The sequence below is a fragment of the Balearica regulorum genome, chromosome 1 (genome assembly GCF_011004875.1).
Source record: "Balearica regulorum gibbericeps isolate bBalReg1 chromosome 1, bBalReg1.pri, whole genome shotgun sequence".
Lineage (NCBI taxonomy): Eukaryota > Metazoa > Chordata > Aves > Gruiformes > Gruidae > Balearica > Balearica regulorum.
The window spans coordinates 207,448,642-207,475,556 of NC_046184.1; the positions used below are offsets into that span (position 1 = coordinate 207,448,642).

General features: G+C 38.9%; 1 protein-coding gene across 7 annotated transcripts in view; it reads left to right on the forward strand.

The window, feature by feature from the left end:
* SLC36A4 (solute carrier family 36 member 4) overlaps positions 1-26,915 on the forward strand; it is a 120,703-nt gene that overhangs the window by 20,754 nt on the left and 73,034 nt on the right. For 6 of the 7 annotated variants that reach the window (XM_075742399.1, XM_075742405.1, XM_075742401.1 and 3 more), the window contains exons 7-8: positions 7,909-8,136; positions 9,406-9,504. In XM_075742399.1, the coding sequence (XP_075598514.1) occupies positions 7,909-8,136; positions 9,406-9,504 (327 nt within the window). The remainder of the gene's footprint in view (positions 1-7,908; positions 8,137-9,405; positions 9,505-26,915) is intronic. The other variant, XM_075742406.1, reaches the window with a different exon arrangement.

Here is a 26,915-nt window from a genome sequence, read left to right on the forward strand (position 1 = left end):
AAAAGTATTCCAAGTTCTACAGATGAAGATCCTGTCAAGATCAGGAGAATTTGTGTATTTGGAAGCTGGATACTCTGTAATTTGCATCTTGGAAGAGAAAACAAAAAACAACCCTTAAAACATACAGTCCCACTGTCACAATCTCTCTCAATACCTAAAAATCCTATTTTACATCTGATGTCTTTTTGCTGGCCCTCTGAAGTGGGGATTTTTATTGCATGCTTTGCAATGTAAGTTTGAATTAGAACTTTTCCCTTTGGGTAAGTATCTAATCAACCAGTTGTTATATGTGTATTTTGACCTTAAGCAAAAGATGAGACCAAACACTTAAACTTTTGTAGATTTTGGAAAATCCAAAACCTTTACAGGAAACCTGTTGCTGCTTTATTGAAAAGAGTTGAAAGATCTTATAGAAAGCAACCTCTCTGCAAAGGCAGTGGCTGCAAAGACCCATGACGAATACGGTGTGAATGAATTAAAAGTCATCAGCAATTCAGAAGTTGCACTTCCAAGTGTATTTAATTTAGATTGCCTCGTGCTTTTTCTTCTGGGAGGGAGAAGGCTGTGGTTTCTTTCTGGCGACTTTCTGTTGCAGAAATCTGTCCCGTAGAGGGCACCAAAGAACACAAATTGGTACTGCTTTCAGTCTAATTATTTGGGGTAGTGGAAGGATGAGGAAGTGAAAAGAGGGAATGTAGGGGTGTAGAACTAAGAGGAAAAACATAATGAAAATGGTACTCATACCACTCCTTGACCAATACCTGTGCATTATGCTCCGTACTCATTATGTTTGCGTGTTGGTGAGTGCAAACCAACAGCCCACTAGAACCAGTGGGAACCTCCACTGAGATCTTTTCTTTGATATTCCTAGTTAAAACTAGTACCAAACCAAACCAAACTTAGTAGTCTCTTCCTTCACCTTATTTACTGTTTCACAGAACAAAAAAGCAACAAAGCATTTTAGAATGGTTCTGGCATGTGAATTGAGTAGTCATCAATTCACTTTACTTTGAGGTGAATATTTAGTTAGACACACAGTGGTGCCTGTGAGTCTAAATATTTATTTCATCTTTTTAATTCTGTGAAATGTTTGGTATACCCTTGTCACTAATCGATATGCAGCATAGCTTCTGGTGCTAAATCTTTTCTGATTAGTGTTTGTGGAATTATAACAATGTGGGCTGCATTACAATAGAGTTTTCCAGACCCTTTGTGCTACAGGACCCTGTTTCTAGTTATATCGAATTTGAAACAAAGCTTTTCCTGAGGAATCAAAGGAACTCAGGTTTGTGGCAAGATTTCTCATTAAGTCTGCCAGCACAAAAATATGGGGCTTACGGTGAAGGTGTCTGGAATTGGAGAAGAATGGTAAAACTGGAAGAAGAGCTGGAGATTGACTGCAGCAAGACTGGAGCATGAGCACAGTTGGATAGACAAAAAAATCTGTGCCCAAAAGACAGTGGTCTCCTTTCATACCATAGTTGCTTTGCTCTTCCTGCTTGAGCAACGGAAGACCCGAAGCCAAGAGTCTTGGAATTTATCAACTTGCTCGTGAGTATTTGCTGAGTTCTCTGGAAGTGTCTTTTTCTCATTGTTTGCTGATAAAGCTAAAAAATGAAAACCTGTTCTTGCTGTGTGGGAGAACTGTATTAGATCTTTGGGACTTTGAAGATGACCCATCAGTGGGATGCTGCATAATGGAATTTTGACTTTTTTTTTTTTTTTTTGGTAAAAAGAAAAAAAAACACCCACACAAAACTTAGGAAATTGTACTTAGACATAAAATTAGAAGTGTTAAAAGTGTTCCAAAGTTGAGTACTGAGTAAAATGAAATACCAGAACTAAAAGAACTGTGAAACATTTCTTTGACCTTTTCATGCCAAATTACAGGATTACAATATAGTCTTTACCTGCTTGATAACACTGTTTTTGTGCCAGATCTGGCCTTGTCTATTGTACTGGTTGTTGTTCTAAGTTGAATAAGGAAGGAATTAGAAGGAATCAATGAGCTCAAAGACTACTGTTTTGATCCCACTAGATGTTGAAAAGTCCATAGACTGTATGACAGAAAGACTGGGTTTTGGGATACAGTCAAGGAAACAGTGGTCTTGGTTGAAGAGACTGAGGAAATGGAATTATTTCTTGCTATAGTTCTTGGCAGAAGTGTGTTCATCAGTTGAACTGAATTTTCTGCAGTCACTAGTTGTGCAGCAGTCATTTTCTGGGAGCCTGACATCAGGAATCTGATAACCAGATTTGCACAGTGTTCATGGATACAGCTGACTGTGGTGGATGCTGTGCTTGGGGTATGTAAATGAGACATTAGGTGAACCACTCCTGTAAACAAAGCTGTTTCAGACATCATGCCACCGTGTCAGTTAATTCTTGAATAATGGCAGTGACTTCTGATGAAGTCACTTTGTCACCAGGGACTTCTGTGCCTGTGTACTTCCTTTCTACAACCCTAATGATATTTCCTCATGTGGTTTAAGGGAATGTTTGTGGAACTTCCAGGTTCAGCCATGATAAGCAGCACAGAACAAAATGCAGATAATGTGCGTTCAGATTGGAAGTTGAATAATATCCACTGAGTTCTGTGACGTACAAAAGAATGTGTACGTGTGTGTTTTTCAAGCACAGATCCATTGAATGGATAAGTGGAAAGATTTGTCTAAGTTGGCTGATGTTCTGATGGTATTTCAGGTTATATTGCTTTGTTTGTAGGAAAGAGGCAGTTAGTTATGATGTCTGCTGTTCTTGGCCTGGCGTGACTGCCATATGCAGTGATGCGCTAGCAGAGAGCAGCAGGAGACTGAAAGGGATTGTTGTCCAGAATAGGAATCTGAGATTATATTAATTCTAATATTTAAGAGAGAAGGTTAGACAGAGAGTGAGTCATAGTCAGTCCTAACACAATCAGTAGTAAATTTGCACTGAGTTAAACAACATATGAGAAAAAGTTTAAAAAAGAAAAAGAAAAAAGTCCTACTGCTGCTTTTTATTTTGTTACTTGTTAGAACTGTTTTAAGTGTTATCTGTTTATTTATTTATTTTTAATCTAGTAAAGCACTTTGAAAGTGATGGTAATGTTAGCCTGCACCTGAACAAATCAGTATAATCTCATCTTTGTTAGAGTTTTGCTCTGCTGCTCTTTACTGTCAAGTCTCCCACAGCCAATTGCTCTACTCTAAGAGGGAGAGCAGTGGTCCTTACTTTTTACAATTTTTGCATTTTACTTTCCAACTCAGCTTTCTTCTACCTGTCAGTCTCTCTTGCCTGTTTGTTTAGCGCTCTCACAAGATTAACCTTTGCTGGATCTTATCTGGTGTGCCTCTTCTGAGTCAATGTACAGAGTCACTATTCTGTCATGTCCCAAAATCCACCTCTGAGGTATGGATAGTTCCTGTGGCCTCGCCTAAACCTTTAAGTGGTACTGTCCTCACTGATGTTGTAGAAGCTGCTTTATTGATATGAAGTTGATTTAAAGGTGTGTATATATATCCACAAAAGTGAATGAACTGTCCTCCTGTGCTTTTGTATCAGTAGAAGTGATAGTATTGGTTACATGGCATGTGCATGTATACATAAAATTCACCCCCAAAGTATTTTTAGTAATGTAAAAACTTGTATATAATGGACAAAATGAGAATGGCTTGACAGTCAACAGTTGAACTGAAACTTTCGAAAGTTTCTTTTTTTAATAAATTGAAATATTAATTTTGAAGTTAGAGGCTTCACATTTTGCTGAAGTAATAGCGGAGAGTAAATTGCAGAAACGTCCTCACCCAGACAACACTACTGTCTTTAGCATATTACAGTTCACAGTAACCTCTTCATCTGATGGCAAGCTGATCTCTAAAATACTCTGCCTGGGATAAGTGTGTGCACTTTCAGCAGTTACTAGGGGATAAGTAGAACTTAACTAACCATTTCACATGCTTTTTCTCTCTACAAAGCCATAATCCTCCATAGGATAAGCTTTGGGAAACAGGCCTGTTTCAGGTAGGGCTTTGATTTTTTTTTTTTTTTTAATTTATCTAAAGACTTACAGCAGAATAATCTCAGTAGCGTGAAGGCTATCACAAATAAATAAGATTTGTTCCATTTTCTGAGTAGAGTTACAAAATACCTTCATACAAGGACAGCTGTGACCACACAGAACAAAGATGGGAAGAGAGTAAGGAATTACCCTGCTTTATATGGTCGCACTCTGGTTAAAGCAATGTCACTGTTGTGCTCTGAAGACACAGAGAAAGCAGGGAGTCTGGGACCAGATGGGCTGTATCTGAGATCTGATGTTTCTGGGAGAAACTTCAAGTCTTTGAAAGACCATACAGAGTGGGGGAGGTCCCTGAAAAGCAAGTAGAGGCAAATGTACTTACCTTAACAAAAGGCCAGGAGAATAATTTGGAGAATTACAAGCCAGCCAGCCTCTCTTCAATCCCTTTGAAAGTCAGGGACTGAGTCTTCATGAAGCATGTTTCTGGGTACGTGAGGGAGAATAAAGTGACAGGAACCAGTCAGCATGGATTTACCAAAGGACTGACCAACTTGATTGACTTCTGTAAGGAAGAAAAAAGTCTGAATTTGTACATAATGAGAAAGCACTAGATGTCACCTTGATTTTTAGTAAGGTTTTTCATGCTGTTTCTGACAATATCCTTGTATCCAAGTAAGGCTGTTATGGTCTGTGTTTTGCCACTTCTGCATCAATATTCATTCATCTGCTGATGGCTATGGAGAGTTTGTGTGCAGCTGTAGTATGTTCTGTGCTTTCCTCATGTTTTTATGAAAATAAAGAACAGATAATTATAGAGGTTATTTTGTATGACCACTCTTACCTAACACAACATGGAGGTGTGATCTGATCTCAGGGTAGCTGATCACAGTAGGCCTAATCTCGAATAGAATTATATAGAATATAGAATATTGTCTACTACATTTTCCAGCCATATTAGCCACTAAACTCCAGTTGAATGTCTAGTTGGAATTTGGTGGTGTTAATAGAAAAAAAATCAAATATTTCTGATTATAGAAACTTTTTATCGGGATTTGTGTATAAAAGTAGAATGTCTTTGTCTTAAGAGAAAACTGAAGTGGTTGAATGCTTGAAATGATTGGAATAGAAGCATGTTTATACTGCGGTATTTTAAAAATGTATTTTAGAACCCAAACTGTATCCTGCCTGCAGTTATTTCTTTAGGAATAATTTTTTTTAATAGCTCATCAGGTTTAAAAACATTTATATAAATCGAAGGCACATTAGATTAAGTATTTATTGTAGCTGAGGTTTTCAATGGGACTTATATGCTCGAATCACTTTGTAATTCTTAGAAAACCCTCTTATGTGTCCTTGTGTACAGAGCAGCTCTGGCTGTGTAAACACATGAGGCTGTTGTTAAAGTGAAAGGCTGTTAAAGTGCTTGTTCTGTATTTCTATTTTAGGTATGGTGGGAAAGCAGGAAACTTCTACAGAGAGCTTTACTTCATGTGACATTAGGAAAGTAATTCGATTAAGTGTTCGACATATTGCTTGGCAAAGTAGAGTTATTGTGGATTCACTGGAAGTTCTAAATTGTGCTGGTTTTGGCTCGTATAGAGTTAATTTTCTTCACAGTAGCTAGCATGGGGCTGTGTTTTGGATTTGTGCTGAAAACAGTCTTGATAATATAGAGATATTTTCCTTCTTGCTGAGCAGTGCTTACACAGAGCCAAGGCCTTTTCTGCTTCTCACACCACCCCACCAGCGAGTGGGCTGGGGGTGCACAGGGAGTTGTGAGGGGACACAGCCGGGACAGCTGACCCCAACTGGGATATTCCATACCATATGACATCATGCTCTGTATATAACTGGGGAAGCTAGCTGGGAGGCAGGATCGCTGCTTGGAAACAGGCTGGGCATCGTTGGGGGTTTTTTTAGGGGTGTGGGTTTTTTTTTTTTTTCTTTCTTTGGATGGGCCTTTGGGCAACCTGGTCTAGTGGAGGGTGTCCCTGCCCATGGCAGGGGGGTTGGAACTAGATGATCTTTAAGGTCCCTTCCAACCCAAAACATTCTATGATTCTATGACACTTAATATCAGTGTTTCTGTAATGGGTGGTGTCATCTGTTTTGATTCAAAGTGAGATTTGTGGAAAACATGTGGTTGCAGAACTGTCTTTTATCTTTCCCTTTTTCATGATGAAAAAATCTGTCTAGCACTTTTTGTTACAGAGAAAAGAATTTTAAGTTAATTCTGTCTTCCTGAGTTTGTGGATTGTTTGAAACAATGGAAATAATTTGTGTATTTTTTTTTTTCTCCTAGACTTGTAAAGTCTGAATTTTTGCAAACTTGCTAATTTGAATGACTTGGTTTACATACGCTTGGTTTTACATTGTCAGCTAACTCCCTTTGCCTCATGAAAGTATCACAGTCCCAATGATCCCTTGATCGCCTATCGCATCTCCAGCCTGTCCTCTTTTCTCCACTTCGTCCTCTTCCTTAAAGTAAAAAATTAATAGCCTTGAGTTACTGTAACCTATAAAATAAAATAAATGACATTAAGTACTGGTAATTGTGGTGGTTGCTTAGAACTGCCATGGCTACGTACAAACTCACATTGTAATGGTAATACTTGCCCCTTTTATTGTAACAGCTTAATGTGTTTGGATTTTTGAGGAAGTATCTATGATCTTACTATTTCACTTGCACAGATAATAACTGGTATTTTAAAGAACAAACCAAATTGAAAGAATTGCCCATAAATGAATCAGTCTTGGGACCATGTCTGTGAACTGTGTGATAAGGATAATAATATTTAAGAATTGCTGCACTTTTACGCTTCTGGGATTGTAGGGTTATACAGCCTTCCTCTGAGTTCTGTTCTATGTTAAGTTTTAAGACTGTGGCGATAGTAGTTCATTGGCAGTACTTAAGGGTGAGAGTATTATCTTAAGTTGGTTTGCTATATATTGATTTCCCATTTTTGTTTGTCTCTGTGCTATAAGAAACTAATTTTTTTTCACTGTCTAGGTATCTTTTCGTAGTCATCAAGCCAAAGGCTTTCTGCAGCATGAGCAGATTAATCACAGTCATGTGCTGATTTGTATGGCGGTGAATGCAGTAGAAACAAATTTTGGCAGCTATGGCCACATTAATGTTTTTCCAAAAGATGCAATGAGAGTTGTGAATAGTGCCAAACTCAGTCTTCTGAATTGCACCGTAGGCAACTATTGTAATGTTACATACAAAAAACCTAATACACTTTCACATCGTGTACTGCTGTTTATCTATAGGCATTAATTTATATCAATTTAGGACTCTCAACTCTTTCTAAGCTCATGTGGGTTTTTTTTTTAAGTTGAGTTATCTTTGATTAATAAAAGAGTGAATTTAAGAAAAAATAATTTGAATTAAAATAAAGATAGGCAGGTTCATATTCCAAGATTCTTTTGTATGCATGCTGGTATGATGTGGATGGCAAAGGCATAAGGTTTTTAAGCATTGAACTTGGGTACAATAGCAGTTGGTCATCTACCCCCTTACTCTCCTTAGGAAAATTCAAACTTTAATACTTAGGCCTAGATCCATCTTGCTTGCATTCATTTTACCAAAGTCTCCTTTTCTGAAAAGAATCTCATCTAAACTGCTCATGTGGATTTCCTCTTTAGTCAGTGGTAGGATAAAAACGCTTTCAGATCTTTCAGGTCCTGATTTCTCATTTGTCTTAAGGATGAAACACTGGCTAAAAGTGCCGTGTCTTCCTCTCTGCACTGAGACAGGGGTCCTGAAACACCTGACACTCAGCAGGTAAAGCAGAGGGACAAATGCCCCTGTAGAAGAACAGCTATGTGACCGTATACAGAGACTCAGTGCTACCACTGTTTAACATGTTTGGATTTTTTTTTGGTGTTTTTTTTTTCCCCTACAGGTCCATGAAGGATTCTTGGAAAACAAAACTGCTCCCATGAATGTCAGTGCCACCAGCAGTTCTTCTGAGAAAAGGAGTACTGATTTACGAATATACATGCTGTGTTTCCTGCCATTCATGATCCTCCTGGTCTTTATTCGTGACCTTAAGAGCCTGTCCTTGCTTTCATTGCTTGCCAATCTGTCCATGGCTGTCAGCCTGGTGATCATTTACCAGTATATTGTTAGAGTGAGTATAAAAAAGTTTATTATCTTTTTTTTTTTTTCCAGTGTCGCAAGGTGTATTCGTTGCATGTGGCAGTTGGTCTCCGATAGATCTATACTGACTGACAATTTCTAAAAGGCAGAATTATCTTGTATTTTATCGAGGCGTCTTAATTTAAGGAGGTGCCTTAATACTTGATACATGGTGTAAACATGGACTTTTACAGTACTTTTGAAAGAAAGGATAATATTGCTGCTCTTAAGAAAATAGAAGTATGTATCGTAATGACCTGGAGTCAAGTGGAAGAATATGTGAATTTTTATGGGTTGCACACAGAACTTGCAAGGTTTTAATCTGTGGGCAATCTTTTTGTTGCAACAAAAGAGCATTTCCAACAGCAACATTTATTTCTAGTGTTTCTCCAGTAACATTAGGAAAAATTTAACACTTACCCTTTAAGAAAAGATATTGCAGAATTCCATTTCGTGAGAAGTTGAATAGTTGCTGCATTTTCTGGGTTGCTGCTGTGTTTCATATTTGGAGGCATTTCGTAATGGAACAAATTAAACCGATGGCTGAAAAAAAATCACATCTAGAAACATATACATTTTGATTAAGATTTTTGAAAAGTGATAAGCGGTAGCCACTGTTGCACACACGGTGTGGATAAGTGGTGGGTGCCACTATTGTTTGAGAAAACTTTCATAAGTGTTATGAAACAAGCGGGAAGTGGAAGATGGGGAGGAAGGCAGAAAAGCCAGCTGGAGGTATTGGCTGGGCAAGGAGGCAGTAGAAGTTACATAAAGAGACTGAGTGAGATAGAGAGTAATTAATTGTTCTGCAGGAACTCAGCTTCTATTAACAAGATTTTCTTTTACTGTCCCTTATGGTTATGAAGAATATCTGTGCAGTATGAAAGCAGATGAGAAAATGCCATACTCTGGGAATAACATGTTTGCAGAAGGTTAAGCTTGAGGCGTGAGCTTTCCCTTTTGTTTTAGTTGATGCTCACTCATATACACCAGTGTGATACTTTAAAAGTGAAAAATTCTAATGTCAGTAACATGAACCTAGAATAAGTATATCTGCAAGCGTCTGTGCATGGGTGAGAAGGTGTCTATAAATGTGTATAAAGGACTAAGTTTGGGAGGAGACCCGAGGATTCTAAATAGCAATGTATACACCACTGTCAACACGTACCGAGTTTTATTTTCTATAGCATAACAAATCTGTTAAAATTGTAGGAACAGCTAATGCGCTTTACATAGCACTGTTTTGCTTTGTTTTCTTCAGGATATAGTAGATCCTCGAAAACTGCCTCCTGTGGTTGGCTGGAAGAAGTACCCACTGTTTTTTGGGACTGCAATATTTGCTTTTGAAGGAATTGGTGTGGTAAGTGCTTTTTTGTGACTCTTCAAAATACCTGAATCTGTGCTAGACGATGGGATACAGGCAGTTTTACTCCTATTGTTATTTAGTTGTTTTTGTTGAAGCACTAATCTCCCATGTTGATATGAAAAGGATTAATTTACCTTGTCAAATAAGGCAAAAGCTGAGGACACAACATCCCTATCAAAGGGGAGTTTGGTGAATACTGATTGCTACATGGATGGTTAGCAGCTTCCCAAAGTACAGGGATGTCTTTACTTCCAAATAGATGAAGATAAGAGTGTAATAATAGCCAGTATCATAATATGCCATATAATAATATAGTACTCAGCTAATATGATGATACTATAATTATAATGATTCAGCAGCTCAGTTTTAGGTGATGAGTGTGTAAAAACAGAAACGTATTTAGCATCCTTCTTTTTCTTTGGGATCACTGAGGACAAAGTGATTTATCAGAAATACATTATTCTTCTTGCCTCAAACTTGTCTTACAGATGTGACTTGATAGAGATGATAAGAAAAAGGATAGAAACTTCACAATATTTTTGATTTATTGCCTTCTGACAATGAACCTCAGTTCTTCATTGTTTCCTGAAAGATGTCAATTCAATAGATTTATCACTCCAAAAATCTGTTTTTTAAAAGTAGATCTCTTTTAATCTCTTTTATTCACATATTTCTGCTTCTGAAGGCTTTGCTAGCGTGAGATACAATCAGAAAGTTTACAAGTTAGTTAGCACTTTTGTTCCACATGGCATATTTTAAAAAAATAGCCAAAGAGGCTTCTGGGAATGAAAGATCATAATGTCTTTAAACTGTTGGGAAATTACAATATACACTTTATTTGTTTCTAATTTAATTACATACTTCAGCAAGTGTTACTGTATGCTTAAAACTAATAAACAAACAACACCCCCCACCTTCCAAAAAAAACCTCCAAACAAACCAAAACAGCCCCAAAGCAGCATGCAATTAGTCTGAAATGATTGTCATATCACAGGAGAGTTTTCAAATATATTTTCTTTTCTGGAACTATCAGCACTGAATTAAACTAGAATATTTCACCCTACTGCTGTACTGTAACTGCCAGAAGAGCTGAATTGCAAAAACTTTTAACTCCTGTTATGTTATAGAAGTGTGTTTTCACACACAGGGTATGTAGATCTAGTGACTGAATCTCCATTTCTCAAACTGTTCTTGACTATTCCTCAAACTGCGGACTGACCGGTGTGGAGGTTTAGCTACCATATATCTGAGTGTATCTGGACATCTTTCCTTTTGTCATCTGGAAGTTCTGTCATAGGAAAACAGCCGTTTATCTGGGATTGTTTGATTGTTTGTTTGGTCAAAAAAAACCCATGCTTGGTGAATCTTATAAATTGGACTATACTAAGCTTCTTGCTGTTAAATTGTATCGTCTGGGACTTATTGCATGTGTGTAAATGCAAGTCACGTACAGTAGGTCTGATTGTTATATTAGATTTGTTGCTCATGTACTGCATAGCACGTGGGGGTGTGTTTGTAGCCAGGAAACCCCAAATGAGAGTCCTGTGAGCATCAAGAAAGTGTGGAATGCTTACCATTTGGTAGTGGTAGTTTATTGAATTACAGGTAGGGAATTGATTTATGGTAATTATTTTCTGGCCCATTAGATTCCACATTAGACTGCTTGTGGTGGGTTGACCCTGGCTGGGGGCCAGGTGCCCACTAGAGCTGCTCTATCACTCCCCTCCTCAGCAAGGCAGGGAGGGGAGAAAGGAAGATGGAAAAACAGCCCCAAAGTCATGGGTCAAGATAAAGGCAGTTTAATGTAGCTAAAACAAAAAGCTGCACGCGGAAGCAAAGCAAAAAGCAAAAGATTATTCTCTACTTCCCATCAGCAGGCGATGTCCAGCCACCTCCTGGGAAGTAGGGCTTCAATATGCGTGCCCCTTACTCTGGAAGACAAACATTGTAAAAAAAACCCAAAAAACAACAAAAAACCCCCACCAAAAACCCACAACAAAAACAACGAATGCTCCAGCCCTGTTCCTCCCCCTGTCTCTCAGTTTCTTATTGCTGAGCAGATGCCATATGGTATGGAATATCCCTTTGGTCAGTTTGGGTCAGCTGTCCTGGCTGTGTCCCCTCCCAAGATCTTGCCCACCCCCAGCCTGCTGCTGGAGGGGGGGAAAGATATGTTGGAGAGACAGCCTTGATGTGTGCTGGCACTGCTCAGTAGTAGCCAAAACACTGGTGTGTTATCAACAGTTTGCTAGCTACCAATACACAACACAACACCTTGAGGGCTGCTGTGGGGAGAATTAACTCCATCTCAGCCAGACCCAATGCAGTCTCCACCCTTTATTCCATACTATTTGTGTCATGCTCACACCCGTCACACTTTAATACATATATATATTTTATAACCATTTCATTGTATTTACTTCTTATTAACTACTGTCTCCAGTCCTTTAACAGATAGATGTTACGTTCCTGTTCCATGAGCTTCCTCTGCTCCTCCAGATGTTCATGACTTGGGCCCAATCCATCAGGATGGGTGTTCAGGACAGGAGTAGCAATAAGTTCAGTTGTTGGGCACCAACACCAGCTTGCTTTGGGCTGTTGTTGCATTCGTCTGGCTCCTTGCGAAACTCGCTCTTTGTTGGTTTGGGTCATTCCTTCTACATTACTTCCTAGAACATACAACTCACATTACAGATTATTTTACCCCAAGGTTAAATCTCCTTGAGGCACACAGCGGGTCTCTCCATCCTTCCGCATTACCCACCAAGTACACCCAGGTCCTTCAGCAAAGACAATGCCAGGAATGGGTTTGTCTTTTCCCATGGGAGGAGCAATCCACACTGCCTTCCCCAGCCACTTTCCCATGTGTACTACAGGGACCTTGTCTCCTCCCACAGTATGTAGGGATTTTGTTTGGGCAGGACCAGGAAGGTTAGCAGATCCTCTATTAATCAGCCAAGTGGCTTCTGCTAAATTTGTATCCCAGTGCTTCCATGCCCCATTACCTAATGCCCCCAACATAGTCTTTAACAGTCCATTATATCTTTCCAGAGGCTTGTGGGTGATAGGGGACCAGTTTGCTGGGATTGCTTGCCTGTTCAGGTGTGAAGTCCCAGGCTATAGGAGGTGACAATCACCGTAGGAACCTGCCCAAATCCTTCCACACACCCTGTCACCCGGGAACTGGCTGCCTCAGGGCACGTTTCAGTATTGCCTCACTCGAAAGTTGTCTTCCCTTAAACCAGGACAAAACCAAACTCCACAACACCTGTAATATGCCAGCAGTATTAATCAGTAATATTAATGAGCTTACATAAGGGTGAACAAGGACCTTGGGAGCCTGCATAATGAAACCATCCATGTCAAACCCAGGTAGAGAGAGAGAGATGTATTCCCCCATCACCTCCACAAGATAGCTCCCCCAACGCAGCAATAACATCCATGCCAGGGCCATGCACATAACCATTGTTTGTACTAGCATGCTCCCAAGTTCCTTCATCCACCCCACAGAATAACTCCCCCAGAACAGTAAGATCATCAACACCAGGCCAAAGCACAGAGCAGCCATTGTTTGTATCAGCATGTTCCTAAGTTTAGCAAAGTAGAGAGAAGCAGCACAGCTAACAAACCCCGTGACCTGCACAGGAGCTTGCAAATTACTAACTACTATCGCTGTAACACACTTAATGCAAAACTGCTGTTGTCGTGCCCCATGTTGGGCGCCAAAAAAGACTGTGGTGGGTTGACCCTGGCTGGGGGCTAGGAGCCCACCAGAGCCGCTCTGTCACTCCCCTCCTTCAGTAGACAGGGGAGGAAAAGGTGTAACGAAAAGCTTGTGGGTCGAGATAAGGACAGGGAGAGATCACTCACTAATTATCGTCACGAGCAAAACAGACTGAACTGAGAGAGGAAATTCATCTAATTTATTACTAAGCAAAACAGAGTAGAGGAATGAGAAATAAAATCAAATCTTAAAATACCTCCCCCCACCCCTCCCATCTTCCCAGGCTCAACTTCACTCCCGGCTTCAACCTCCTCCCCCCCAGCGGCACAGGGGGATGCGATATGGGGGTTGTGGTCAGTTCATCACATGTTGTTTCTGCTGCTTCTTCCTCCTCAGGGGGAGGACTCCTCACACTCTGCCCCTGCTCCAGCATGGGGTCCCTCTCACAGGAGACAGTCCTTCACGAACTTCTCCAGCGTGGGTGTCTTCCATGGGGTGCGGACCTTCAGGAGCAAACTGCTCCAGTGTGAGTCCCCCACGGGCTCACAAGTCCTGCCAGCAAACCTGCTCCGGCGTGGGCTCCTCTCTCCACAGGTCCTGCTAGGAGCCTGCTCCAGCGTGGGCTTCCCATGGGGTCACAGCCTCCTTCAGGTGCCTCCACCTGCTCCGGCGTGGGGTCCTCCACGGGCTGCAGGTGGAATCTCTACACCCCCTCATCCTTCCTCCATGGGCTGCAGGGGGACAGCCTGCTTCACCGTGGTCTTCTCCACGGGCTGCAGGGGGAATCTCTGCTCTGGCACCTGGAGCACCTCCTGCCCCTCCTTCTGCACTGACCTTGGTGTCTGCAGAGTTTCTTAGATCTTCTCACTCCTCTCTCTGGCTGCAAAAGCGCTCTCTAACTTTTTTTCTCCTTCTTAAATATGTTATCACAGAGGTGCTGATTGGCTTGGCCTTGGCCAGTGGTGGGTCCATCTTGGAGCCGGCTGGCATTGGCTCTATCAGACACAGGGGAAGCTTCTGGCAGCTTCTCACAGAAGCCACCCCTGTAGACACCCCTGTTACCAAAACCTTGCCACGCAAACCCAACACACCGCTCCTTAGATTTACATTAGCAGTAGTTGCATTGACTTCCAACGTAAACCTCTAAAGAACTGCCCAGAGCATTGTGCTTGATTGAATCCCTGGTTGTTACTAATGAGATCTTTAAGAACTCCAAACTTTTTTCCTTCTTTTATTCAAGAACATATAATGTTGGGTTCATTTGAATGGTACCTTTAAACATACAAATATTGCTTGATATTATTAGATATTAGCATTATACAGTTATCGCATATATTTCTGTATATGTTGTCTCAATTTCTTACTTGATATATTGGATCTGGCTGGGATGGAGTTAATTTCCCCCACAGCAGCCCCACAGTGCTGTGCATCGGTAGCCAGCAAGGTGTTGGTAACACACCGGTGTTTTGGCTGCTGCTGAGCAGTGCTGGCACACACCAAGGCTGTGTCTCCAACATTCCCCCTCAGCAGCAGGCTGGGGGTGGGCAAGATCTTGGGAGGGCACAGAGCCAGGACAGCTGACCCCAACTGACCAGAGGGATATTCCATGCCATATGGTGTGTGCTCAGCAATAAAAGCTGGGAGAAAGGAGGAGGAAGGGGGGGGTGTTCGTTATTTACGTTTGTCTTGTGGAGCAACCGCTATGCATGCTGTAGCCCTGCTTCTCGGGAAGTGGCCAGACATCGCCTGCTGATGGGAAGTAGAGAATAAACCTTTTGTTTTTCCTTTGCTTCTATGTGCAGCCTTTTGCTTTATTAAACTGCCTTTATCTGGACCCACAAGGGTTTTTTTTTCCCCATCTTACTTTTCTCCTCTCCCTGTCCTGCTGAGGGAGGGGAGTGATAGAGCGACTTGGTGGGCACCTGGTGTCCAGCCAGGGTCAACCCACTGCACTTGATCATAACTTACTTACTTTCCAAAGCAAATGAAGAGTGTGTTTTAGTTTTTTCACTTTCTTACTGATGTTTACGAACTAATTAAATGTTTATGTTCATTATGGTTTGATATACTTCGTGTGTTACACAAGACAAAATAACATGGCTAACTTTGCAAATTACAATTTTTGTAAAAGTGAAAATCTAGAGCTTAATGTTTCTTCCTTATATGTAGAATGACAATTAATATGTCTGTGCCTCTCAGGGATATTTTGAATGTGCATAATGTTTGCTGTGCATTCTTATGCATTCTTATGCTTTAGTTGCATGCATCACTGAGATTTGAAGAAAAAAATATTTTATAATTTTGAATAATCAGTACTAAATAAAGTTGTTTAAGCATGAAATAAAAAAAGATGAGTGAAGCAAAGCGAGACACATGTTTTCACTTTAAATAGTTAATATTTCATACAGTTCTTGGTGATTGATTTAATTGATAGTTAGTTATTACAGCTCAGTTACCATCATAGACTGAACTGTGATATATCTGTATGCATGTTTGTGACCTCCTGCAAATGTGAGGTGGAACACGTTTAAAATTCTTTCGTTGAGGTAAGCTAATGCGTTTCAATTCATTTTACAATGGATTAAGAATGTTCATGTAGCTGATGATTTGTGATAACCTGTTACTCTGTCTTAATTACTGTTGTTCTTATATCCATGTGGTTGAATAGTTCTGATAAGGAAAAGAAACCCCACCATTGAATTAGATTGGCTCCTTAGTCTGTTCTCTCTGACTGCAGGCACTCAAAATGGATTTCTGTCATCTCAGTCTTGATGTTACAGACTTGATTTTAGATTTTTTTCTGGAATGTATTGCAAATAACACATTTCTGTGAAGCTATCTGAACATTAGATTATAAACAGAAGACTTAAGGTCTTAATTTTATCAGAAAAGTTGATTATGGGTGATTCATTTTATACATTAAGTTGGCTGTAAGCAGTTATGAGGCCTCATTTTTCCTTTTCCTTGATTCCAAACATACTTTATGCTAATTCACGCTGTACTCATCTGAGAGCTGCCAGATTATTGAATGTTATGAACAGGGACAGCCGGTGAACTTCTGAGTTCTTTTGGCTGGTTAAGTCATCTTAAGCAGAACCTGACAAGAGAGGAAAAATATCCTTGGAGTGGTTTGTCTACCACCATTTTTCTGTGTAAAATGATCTTTCCTGCTAGGAATATTTAATGATCAACAATTTGAGTAGAGGAATAAATGATAGATAAGGCACAGCATAAAACAGTACACCTTAGCCATAGCAGTCAGGAGGATTTTTTTTCAAAGATGCTTAATTGATTTTGTTTTCATTTACAGGGAGTGGCTAATGTAGAAAGAAAATAATCGGCAGTTCATAATGTCATGCTCAGTATGGAAACATGTTTGTCTGGTTTCTTTGAACCAAATAATAGACTGCAAAGGAAATACTCTAGCACTGTTTTTTTTTCATTCCATTGTTCCAAAAAGCTTTTCATATATTAATTTTTTTCTTTTAGTTTAACACTTGTCATCACTTAAAGTATGACTGTAGTTCTTCAGTAACTCGATTAAAATTAGTGAGACTAATTAAACAGAGGAGTCTAAGGTCCTGTTCACAATGGGGAACATGATTCAGGGAGGTGCAGTGCTTCAGCAGATTCCTAGTAGGATGTTCTTGATCAAGTGTATTTCTTTTTCAGATGGTGAGTTTAGGAACATGGGTTGTGGTTAAAATCTGTCATTAGTTTAGGACTGATTAGCTGTCCGTGTGTAATAAGAAAATCAGCAGTATGAAAGTAGTTTAGAATATTGTTGCTTCAGCTGTAGTCGATCCCTAGATAAATAGACTTTAAGAACCTTAATTTTACTGAATTGTTTTTGTAATAACTCAAAGGAGGAAGGGTAGCCTATTTATAATTGAAATCTAGAATCTCAAATAAACCAAGTCATTGCCTAGAAACTAGTACTCTTGTAATACTAAGAGCTATGTTAAACATTTCATAAGCCAGTGCTGGATAACAATTTTGAGATACTTTCATTAAAACTAAAATTATTAATATGATTAATTGAGCTGTTCATATCTATCTGAGAGTGCAATCTAAACTCATTTGCTGGCAAATTTGAACAATTTTGACATTTTGCTGAAGTCCAGGCAAGTTGTGAATTTGTTGCTACAACTACTACAGCAGAAATAACGTCAGTGCCATCGAAGGGCTGATTAACGGTAACGCATGCTGAACTCTGAGTGATGCTTGTAACAGGATTAAAAAGTGATGCAGTCTGTTGCTCGTACTATTCATTTCTTTGCTCCCTGTTTGAGTAGTCTGTAGAAATGAGGTCACTGATGATTGGTATAAGGTACCTGCTGCAAATTGTGAATGTCTTGGCAGCCAGATGGTAATGATTGCTGTGTGCTAGCAGGAGGAGTTGGCAGCAGGGGTACCCAATGATCCCTGAATATTGAGTTAACAAACAGGAACTGAGGGCTCAGGACTGGCAGTCTGGTGGTTATCATTCATAGTGTGGAGAGTTGTTTTGGGTTTTCAGCCCTTGTAAGTTCAGATTTTAAGATTGTCAGGGTGACCTTGTGAAAATCGTATTGACTAGTGGTTTTAATACACTTTGTGAAACACTAGTAGCAACAGAAATGCAGTACTATTAAGTGGATACAACAGACCATTTTAGATATTTGGTTTTGTTTTAATCTTGAAAGTGAGGATTTCTGTTCAGAAGGCAATACTATGTTGATTAGGAGCTGGAGAAACTATATTCAGCCCTCTGTGGACCTTTTTAAGTACAGGGCTCTGCTAGGGATGGGAGAATCTGCAGCTGCTTCTTTCCCTCTGTGCTATAGCTCCTCTCTGGCTGTGGGTTCCCTGTGCCAGATGATGCTACCTGGAAATCATGGGGCTCGTGTTCAGGCCACAGAAGAGAAAGGGAGTACCAACACTACTTCTTGAATACAGGAACTGCAGGTGATATAATGGACTGAATGTGTCTTTCAGAGAACATGTAACATTATTTTGTAAGAATCATGTTCGAGAGCCTCTTTCATATTCCAAAGGTGAGTAGGTCTGTTTTTATAATGAATATGAGATTTTTGTTACTCAACTAAAAAGTAACTTCACACTGTAATTCAGAGTGTGCCCAAAATGTAGTTAAACCTCTTGAACATACTTTTCAGAAGAGTGTAAAACCGAAGCCTTCAGGCTTGGATATGTCTGTAGCATTACCGTCTGCAGGTAATAGCTTTGCATAATGTTATGCTTATATAATAGCAGTTACACTTAATGAATATTCTGCAGTGAAAGTCTGGTTGGCTTTCTTGTTCAAGGTAAAACCAAATCCAAATGTGGAAGTGATATTTTAATACAAGCTTCAGGGGGAAGGAGGATGAAATAAATTCATAACATTTAAACAAGAAAGATAATTTTTCTTCTCTATTACATATAAATATGCTAAGTTAAGTATGGTTTGTACAATTGAGTACATTTGGGTTTTTTTTCCTGTTGAGTGCTGCAGACTGATTAGCCTAGCAAAGTGAAAATGGTACTTTCCAACATTAATTTCAGGTTTGGAAAAAAAGGCTTCTGATATTTTAGCCTATTACTTGAAGATGTCTATTCAAACTGCTTTTGAACTTGGATATCACAGCTTTGCAGTAGAAGGTAGAGTGGCATTTGTACACTAAAAGACAGGCTCTGGAATCCCATTAGGCAGCAGCTAACCAATTCCAGGATTTTAAAAAGAGAAAACTAAGTGGATTATAATTTTAAAATGTCATTATTTGGATTTGAAAGTGATGCAGATGAGCTTGTTAGGCCTGTGGCTTTGAGATAAAAGCCTCTCATTGTCAGAAATTCTTTTGCCAGATTAATATCATCCTTTAAAACAATTAATGAAACCCAATGGCACTCTTCTGTTGTCTTTAAGACCAGACTGCTTTGGTCAGAAACACACATTTAACAGGTAAGATGACATCATCTAAATCTGCTTAGAGCATCTCTAAAGTGAAGTGTATCAATTTTATTGGTGTTCTTTTGAGGTGATGCAAAGGCTTGTATCATCAAAATATAAAAGGTGGGAGTTCTCAGAGGATGTTTTTGCATTTGGGTATCTAAGTGTGTAGGTGACTGGATTTGATGACAGTGGAGATAACCTACTCCTAAACGTACGTGGTGAATGTGGACTTTAAATGTCTTGTCAGCAAGAGGCAGGGTATAGCTATTGTGCAAAATCACTTGATTTGGATGCCTTCTGAAGATGATTAATGTAAGAGAGGAGGAAAATATTATGGGCAAATGTGTAGAAACAGAATGTTTTTAGATGTAGCAGATGAAAAATGTATCAGAAACTAAAAAAATTCATCATCTGTCATATTCAACTGAATGTTGATAAAATCTCAGGCAACTTGATATTACCGCTTTATTAAGTTAAATATTCCTTACCACTTCCTGAGTCTGGAGAAACTTCTTTTTACCCTGGAGAACCATTTGCTTGTGCATATTCTAACTTTAATATTTCCTGTGTTTATGGCCGATCTTACTAACACAAACAGAAGACTCCTGAGTGTAACTTTTTTTCAGGCAACATCTCATACCTGATGCTAGCAACATTCAAATGTTTTTTTCCTTAGAAAACTCAAGATATGCATGCATTTACACAACTAGGAAAATAAAGGCATTTAAGTTTACTGCTTGCTCGCCTAAAATGTTTCTTAATCATTATGGGATTCAGTGACTTTGGAGAAACAGAAAAAGAACAAGAGGGACGGTGTGCCAAGCTGTCATGTTCTGCTTTGCCAGCTTGTGGCGGGTGGGTTTTGGAGTCTGACAGACATGGCTTCAGATGGAAAACCCTGTCTTAGGTGGAGAACTTGTCCATCTTAAGTATACGTGCAGTAGAGCCAGAGTGAGACAAATACTTCTTATACTAATTATACGTGTAAATAAGAAGCATAGTTAAATAATTTCAGGTAGAAATATTGTATGTAGTTTATTTTCCTTTTTTGGTGTCAGATTTTTTTCATTCCCCCCAGCCCGTCCTCCTGTAATTCTAAACTGCTGCTATTTTGCACTTACTTGTAATGGTTTCAGGTAAGATTTCCTCCTCCTTTCCAATATGGTCTGAGTGAGTGCTTATCTGCAGTGTATGGAATTGTCTAAGTAATATTTAAATATGAATTTTTATTATATGACAAACCGTTTGACTATAGCTGTGAAGACGCAAAAATGTTAGTAACTTTTCCTGGAGGGAGCAGCTAACTAGAATAAATGCTTGCATCCTTAGTTTTAGACTTTCATATCTGTCATTTAATTGGCAACATCTTAACTTTACCACCTGTAATAGTATTTTTTTCCCCCTCTCTGAACATCCTTTTCATCAATGATGGTAGCATTGCAGTGTGTGTGTGTGTATAACAATAAAAAAAATTGAAGTTCTAGTTTACCTCTTAAATATTTTGCCAACATATTTATTTTGTAAATTAAATCTACTGCATGTCATAGAATAATTTACATTTATTGGATCAAGCATGATGGAGACAACAGATTTTTTTTTTAAAAAAGTGATTTTATTGCTAAACCACAACAATGTCACAAAATACTAGATATTAATATACGTATGATTTTGTCAAAGGACTTTTAAACTCAGTAATCTTCTTGAATATTCACTGAAGAATAGTGTTTCTAAACCAAAAATTTTTTATGAATACACATTCTCCCGTATTTGAAAGAGCCCCAATCATCCACTGTTGAACACTTCCGCAAGCATCAGTAGTGGCTCTCTAATAAACATTGTGGCTTAAAAATCATATTGATTTGTCAAGACCAGCAGAAAAAAAAAACTGAAGGAGATGGGAGAGGTGGAAAGGAAAAATATTGTAATGGTGAAGGCATTTGAAAGAAGATTATAGTAGGAAGTGGTATGTTGTGTATTCTTCAACTTTGTTGTGTATTCTTCAACTTGTCTTGTACTTGAGCTGTTTGAGCGCTTCACAGAAAAAGTGATGAGTAGTTTAGCTGTCAAGGTGCCGTGCTCTCATGTCAAATGGAGGTGTATAAAACTTTCTACTCTCGTAAGAAAAGCAAATAAAATGTCTTACCTCCCTTCTATTTTGGATGGATTGATTTTTTTCAGAATAGGATGATGGTCATGTTAAAATGTAAGATGTGAATTGCAAACCCTGTCTATTGCTAGGCTTTCTATGTTGGGGTCCTGTCGTTTTTTAACTCAGTCCAGGAGTGTATATGACTGTTTTAAATGTTCCTTTTACCAGGATAGAGAGATTTCTGTGTTTAGAGTTGTAAAACTTTATAGGATCCTTAATCCTGTTTATTTTCTGTGATACTCATTAATCCTCAATAAAAACATTGTAATTTATTTTTTCACTTGTTCAGTCATGGAGCTTGCTCAGCCCTGTATGGGATCTTGCACTATATGTATACTTTGTCCCATGTCACTTCAGAAGCTAAAACAACATGGGGGTGGAAGAGCATTTTGGACAAAAGTCAAAAGACTTTTTGGGAAGACCAAACGGTTTTAAACTGTTTGCATTGAAACAGATTAAAGTTCATAAATTGTTTGACTCCTGCCTAGAAAGAAGCAGATATGGATAAGTGAGAACTTTGTGATCATTATAACTTATTTTAAGGTGATTGAAATTTGATGTAGGTTTGATCCTTGGCTGACATAAAGGTGTAAGTGTCATTGCAGCTTTGGGAAACTTGATTTTTAACTCACGAACCAGAAACAGTCCAGAAATACGTGGTCATGTACTATACCTTTATATATTATTGCAGTGAAATATACTCTCTGGCAATACTTGTTGTGTTTCTAACTCATATTTTCTTTCATCATTTATCCTATAGAAATTTTGAGAGTAGTGTAAGTTATGGAGGACATGCTAGAATATAGCATGGTTTAGTCTGTAGGCTACAGTTCCAGATGCCGGGGGAGAGAGCAAAACTAAAGAGTGTGGCTGGAACTGTCTGACTAATTAGGAACATAATTTTCTATTGACTTATATCTTTTGCTGGATAAAATTACATACTAATGTAAAGCATATAGCGCTTTAATGATTTTGACAGGACAAGTGTAAAATATTAGTGACAGAACTAAGATGCTGCTTTTTAGATTTCAGTTTGCACTGTGGGGAAGTATTTAAGATTTTGTGAATATAGTCAGATAAGACATGATGGTACAGAAACTTGCATAGATTCTCTCAAATTTCAGAGCAAGCTAAAGATTAAATAAATGTCATAAGGGAGTGATAAATGAAGCTCTTAAGCATAAAAAGTAAAAAGGAAAAAAGAACTTCTGAAGAAAATGCTAGGTTCAGATGGCAAGCTAAGTAGGATTTATATAATTCCTTCAAGCACTGTTAAATCAAGGCCATCAGAATTGGGCAATAGATTGTTTTTTGTGGATATGAGTAATTCTTTTTCCTGGTGAAACAGATAGGAAGCTGCTTTGCTGGAATCTGTGAAGATTGTTTTTTGGAGTGATTGCAATTGCTTGGCAGATTTCAGAAGGTAGTGTTCTGTAGTGAGAACTTGGCTTCTGGATTTATTTATTTTGTATAAATCTTTTACTATAAAAATTGATGTACAGTCACCATTTGGCTTGCATCTTTCCTTGGGTAATAGTAGCCACCCTTTTATTTGCAGTCATGAGGGATCTGTTAAGGAAAATTAGATTGTTTATTGCACTTGTTGCAAAATAATGACTTTCTGTATCTTCCTCGAGAGAGTGAGCTTTAAAAATGTATCTAAAAGTGATGGAATAAAAGCTTGTTGCTCAAAATTCTACATAAGACTTTTTCTGTACAGTGAAGGAGGAGTGGACAAGGGCAGGCAAGCAAAGCATAGCAAGGTAATAGACATGTGTTATGATCATTATTCTACTTGGAGAAATCATATTTCTTCTGCAGACAGTTTGCCAGTACGCTGTAGGGTTGTAGATCCACCTTTCATTGAACAAACGAGTTCATTGGTACCTTCTGCAGACAAGAAGCGTAGGCCAGACATGGGCTGCAGTGGTTTACAGAGGATTCCATCTTCTGGCTTTGGGGGTTGGGTAGTAGAAGTTATGTTTACCTACCTTGAATACTTTTGATATCAGCTTCCTCAGCTTTTGTGCTTTCAATGAACAGAGCTTTATTTTGTTGTAGTAGGACATGATTACAGATGGATTTTTTTTTCTGAATAAATGTTGATAAATATATTGGTTTTAATTTTCAAAAATTCTTGAGTTGTCTGTACCTTAAACTAATCAGAACATCTGTATAGCTGTCTCTTCTACCTGAAAGACTTCTTTTAAAAGTGTAAGGGATGGAGGGTTGCTTCATTGTTGCCATTTTAGTGGCATTTCCTGAAAAAGGGAAGGATGACCATATGTATTTAAACATTGAGCATGTCTGCTATTAAGTAATCTATTACCAGATTAAGTTTTAGTGGCCATGACAATTAAAACGCAGTTTATCTGATTATCTGCAGGCTGAATTCTCTTGTGGGTTTTTTGGTCCAGTCATAAAAAACGTACAGTAGAGATTTCTGGTTAGAATTAGACAGTCCTGTGCGGTGTGGTTGTAGAAAAATGGAGTGTAGCAGGATATTCAAGGCAAGGAATGAGGAGACAGTGGTATTACTGGGAGATTACTGTTAGAGTGGTGAGGCACTGGAACAGGTTGCCCAGAGAAGCTGTGGATGCCCCATCCCTGGAAGTGTTCAAGGCCAGGCTGGATGGGGCTTTGGGCAACGTGGTCTAGTGGAGGGTGTCCCTACCCACGGCAGGGGGGTTGGAACTAGATGATCTTTGAGGTCCCTTCCAACCCAAACCACTCTGTGATTCTATGATTCTATGTTTATATCTACCGCATGCAGCTTGAAATGAGAGGGATGATACTTTGCATAATGGTTGATGGTAGATCAGTCAGGTTATTTCAAAGATTTGATTATGCTGCTTTGCCAGTAAATTGTGGGTACTTTTGAGTTTATTTGGTGGATGAAAGGAAGATGGATTATGCTTGTTTTGTAAATTAAGAAACCAAAGTTACTGAAGGAATCAAGTATTGAGTTTCAAGGAAGATAATAGTAGTGACATGTGCCACAGTCTCAGAAATGATAGAAAGATCTCTGTGAACCGGTGACAGGGAAAAAGATGGAGAATTTATTCAATTGAGGAGGGAGAAAAAAGATGGAAAATGAGAAATTATGAAAAGGATAAGTTTTGCCTAAAAAAAAAGATGTCATAGGTGTTTAGGGCTATGACAGGGGACTAGTGTGAACTGGGGGAGAGAGCACAAGGGAAGCAGAGCATGGAAATCAGAAGCAGGGAAAAGATCCTTGAAAAAAAAAGTTTTAAAAAAAAGGTCTTTGAAACTCTGAAACTTAACTTATCACATGGACCTCATGGTTCTCTCGCCTCCAGCATTCTGCCCCCGGTGACCTTGCTTGGAAGAGAAGATTATTCCCCAAATTTTTCCTGACCATAGTATTTCCCATCACTAGTTTGTGCAAAGTTGTATGTGTGGTGATAGATTAGAGGTCTGAAGAGTGTGGGAGGTATTGGACTAGATTAATGATGCTGCCTGTTATAGCAGAAAGGGTTGTTTCAACAAGCATAGAACAACTTTGAAGCCTTAGTGTGAGATACTGAATTGATGCAACATCCCTTTTGAGAGAAGATACTTTGACTCAAATATTGGGCAGATAGATTTGGAGGTACACCTTTTTTCTTTCAGAGCTATTTAGTCATCTTGGTAGGGTGTTAGCTTTTTAAGAAAATAATTTAAAAGAATTGAAGAGTGAAATAAATTTCTGGCTCAAGAAAATAAGGACAAGAAGGCATATTCAGCTCCAGTGTTCCAAAAAGGAAGAAATAAAACCAAAACTAAAAAGCATTTGTGAAAACAACCTTATCTCTTTTGCATTGAGTTAAAATGTTAGGCTTTCTGAAGTCATTGCAACAGGGACTATACAGGGACCAGAAAGAAATTTAGAGTGAAAATCTATCCAGCAGCTGCCCAGCAGTGTCATAGTGTCAGAACAGGCACTGGCTCATGTCATACCTCCCATCAGCGTCTGTCCTCTTAAGAAAACTTCACGGACCTTTTGGATCCTGATGGAATTTAACAGCTTAGGGAGCAGGGAGTTTGTGTAGTGTATGTGTAATTGGTTGTTACTTGGCTTCGTGTTAATCCTGTGAGGTACAGAATTTTTCAGCTTGTCTGGAAGAGGTGGTACTGGAAACTGTATAAAACCTGGCTCAAGTCCTTTGCATAATTTCTTTGGGGATCAGTTCCACCAAGAGAAGCATCTCCTGCAGTGACAGCAACTGGCTCAAAATGCCTGCTGCTGCTCAGAGAGAGTGCCTGAACCTGGGAAGGCTTGCTGCTGAGGCTGGGAAGGGACACTCTTGCCTGGACTGATGCAGGAAAGGCTGTGTTAGCATCCTCATCTGTTCAGTCTGGAGGCGGATCTAGTCCTGATGCTAACTCAAGAGTAAGCAGGGAGAAATTAGCATTTTTAAATATAATTTCTCATGTCTATAAAAACCAACACTGACTAAAATGTGTCTTTGACTAATGATTCTATCCTGTATTTCTTTTTGCGTATCTTTTCCTTAAATTCAGTATAAATGAAGGTTGTAATGTTAAAGTGAGGTTGATGATGTGGGAACACGTGTTCAGATGTAGTATGTTTTATTTTGACCTACTCATTAGTGTGCATGAGGTGACATCATTAATGAGGAAACTTGGTTTAGTGGATAGTTAAAAGCAAGAGTTAGTATGCTTAAGAGAAATGTCCTATAAAGTTTTTAATTGCTTTTTTTTTTTTTTTTCAGTTAGGTCTTTGTTTTCTTGGAGAAACATGGGTCTTCAGACTGAGTGGGTTTAAATGCAAAAGATAAAAAATTGCAGTACAGGTAGAAATTCAAAAAACATATATTTGGATGTTTCCTCTGGACTTAAGCACATTGAATATAGTATGTGTTTTCCTTTATGAACGAAGTTTCAGATAGACAATTGTGTCATAATCTTGTCTGCCTGTAAAAAGAAGTTTGTGAAAATATAAAAAGATTAAAAAATAAAAAATAAAATATAAACAGCTATTAAGAATAGAATAGAACAATAGTCATAAGTTGCCTGTGAGGAATTGTAAATGGTACTTGTTCTTTGTTCTATTGATTTCACATTACTTCAATTCACATATTGATGTCTAGATTGAATTTCTCATAATAATAACTTTTTCATTTTTTTCACATGTGGCCTATGAGAAATCACAGCATCTTGCTGGAGGTAGCAATGTTTGTCCGTAGAACCACAGAAAAATTAAGTTGGAAAAAGAGCTCTGGAGGAGATCAAGTCCAAACTGCTGCTCAAAAAAAGATCTAGCTTCAGTTGGATTAGTTTCCTTGGGACCCTATTCAGTTGAGCTATGAAAGTATCTGAGAATGAAGACTCTACAATCTGTCTTGGTAGTCTGTCCCAGCAGTTCACTGTTCTCTTTAATAAATTATTTTTCATTATGTCCAACTGAAAATTCCCCTTGTTGCAACTAGTGACGGTTGCTTCTCATTCTTTGACAGTGCACCTCTGAAACTGGCTTGATCTTCTCTGCAAGCTCTCTCTTCCTTTGGTTAGCTGAAGGCTTCAAGCAGATTGCCTGCCCTAGCCTTCTCGTCAGCCTCTCATGTGCTCCAGCCTGC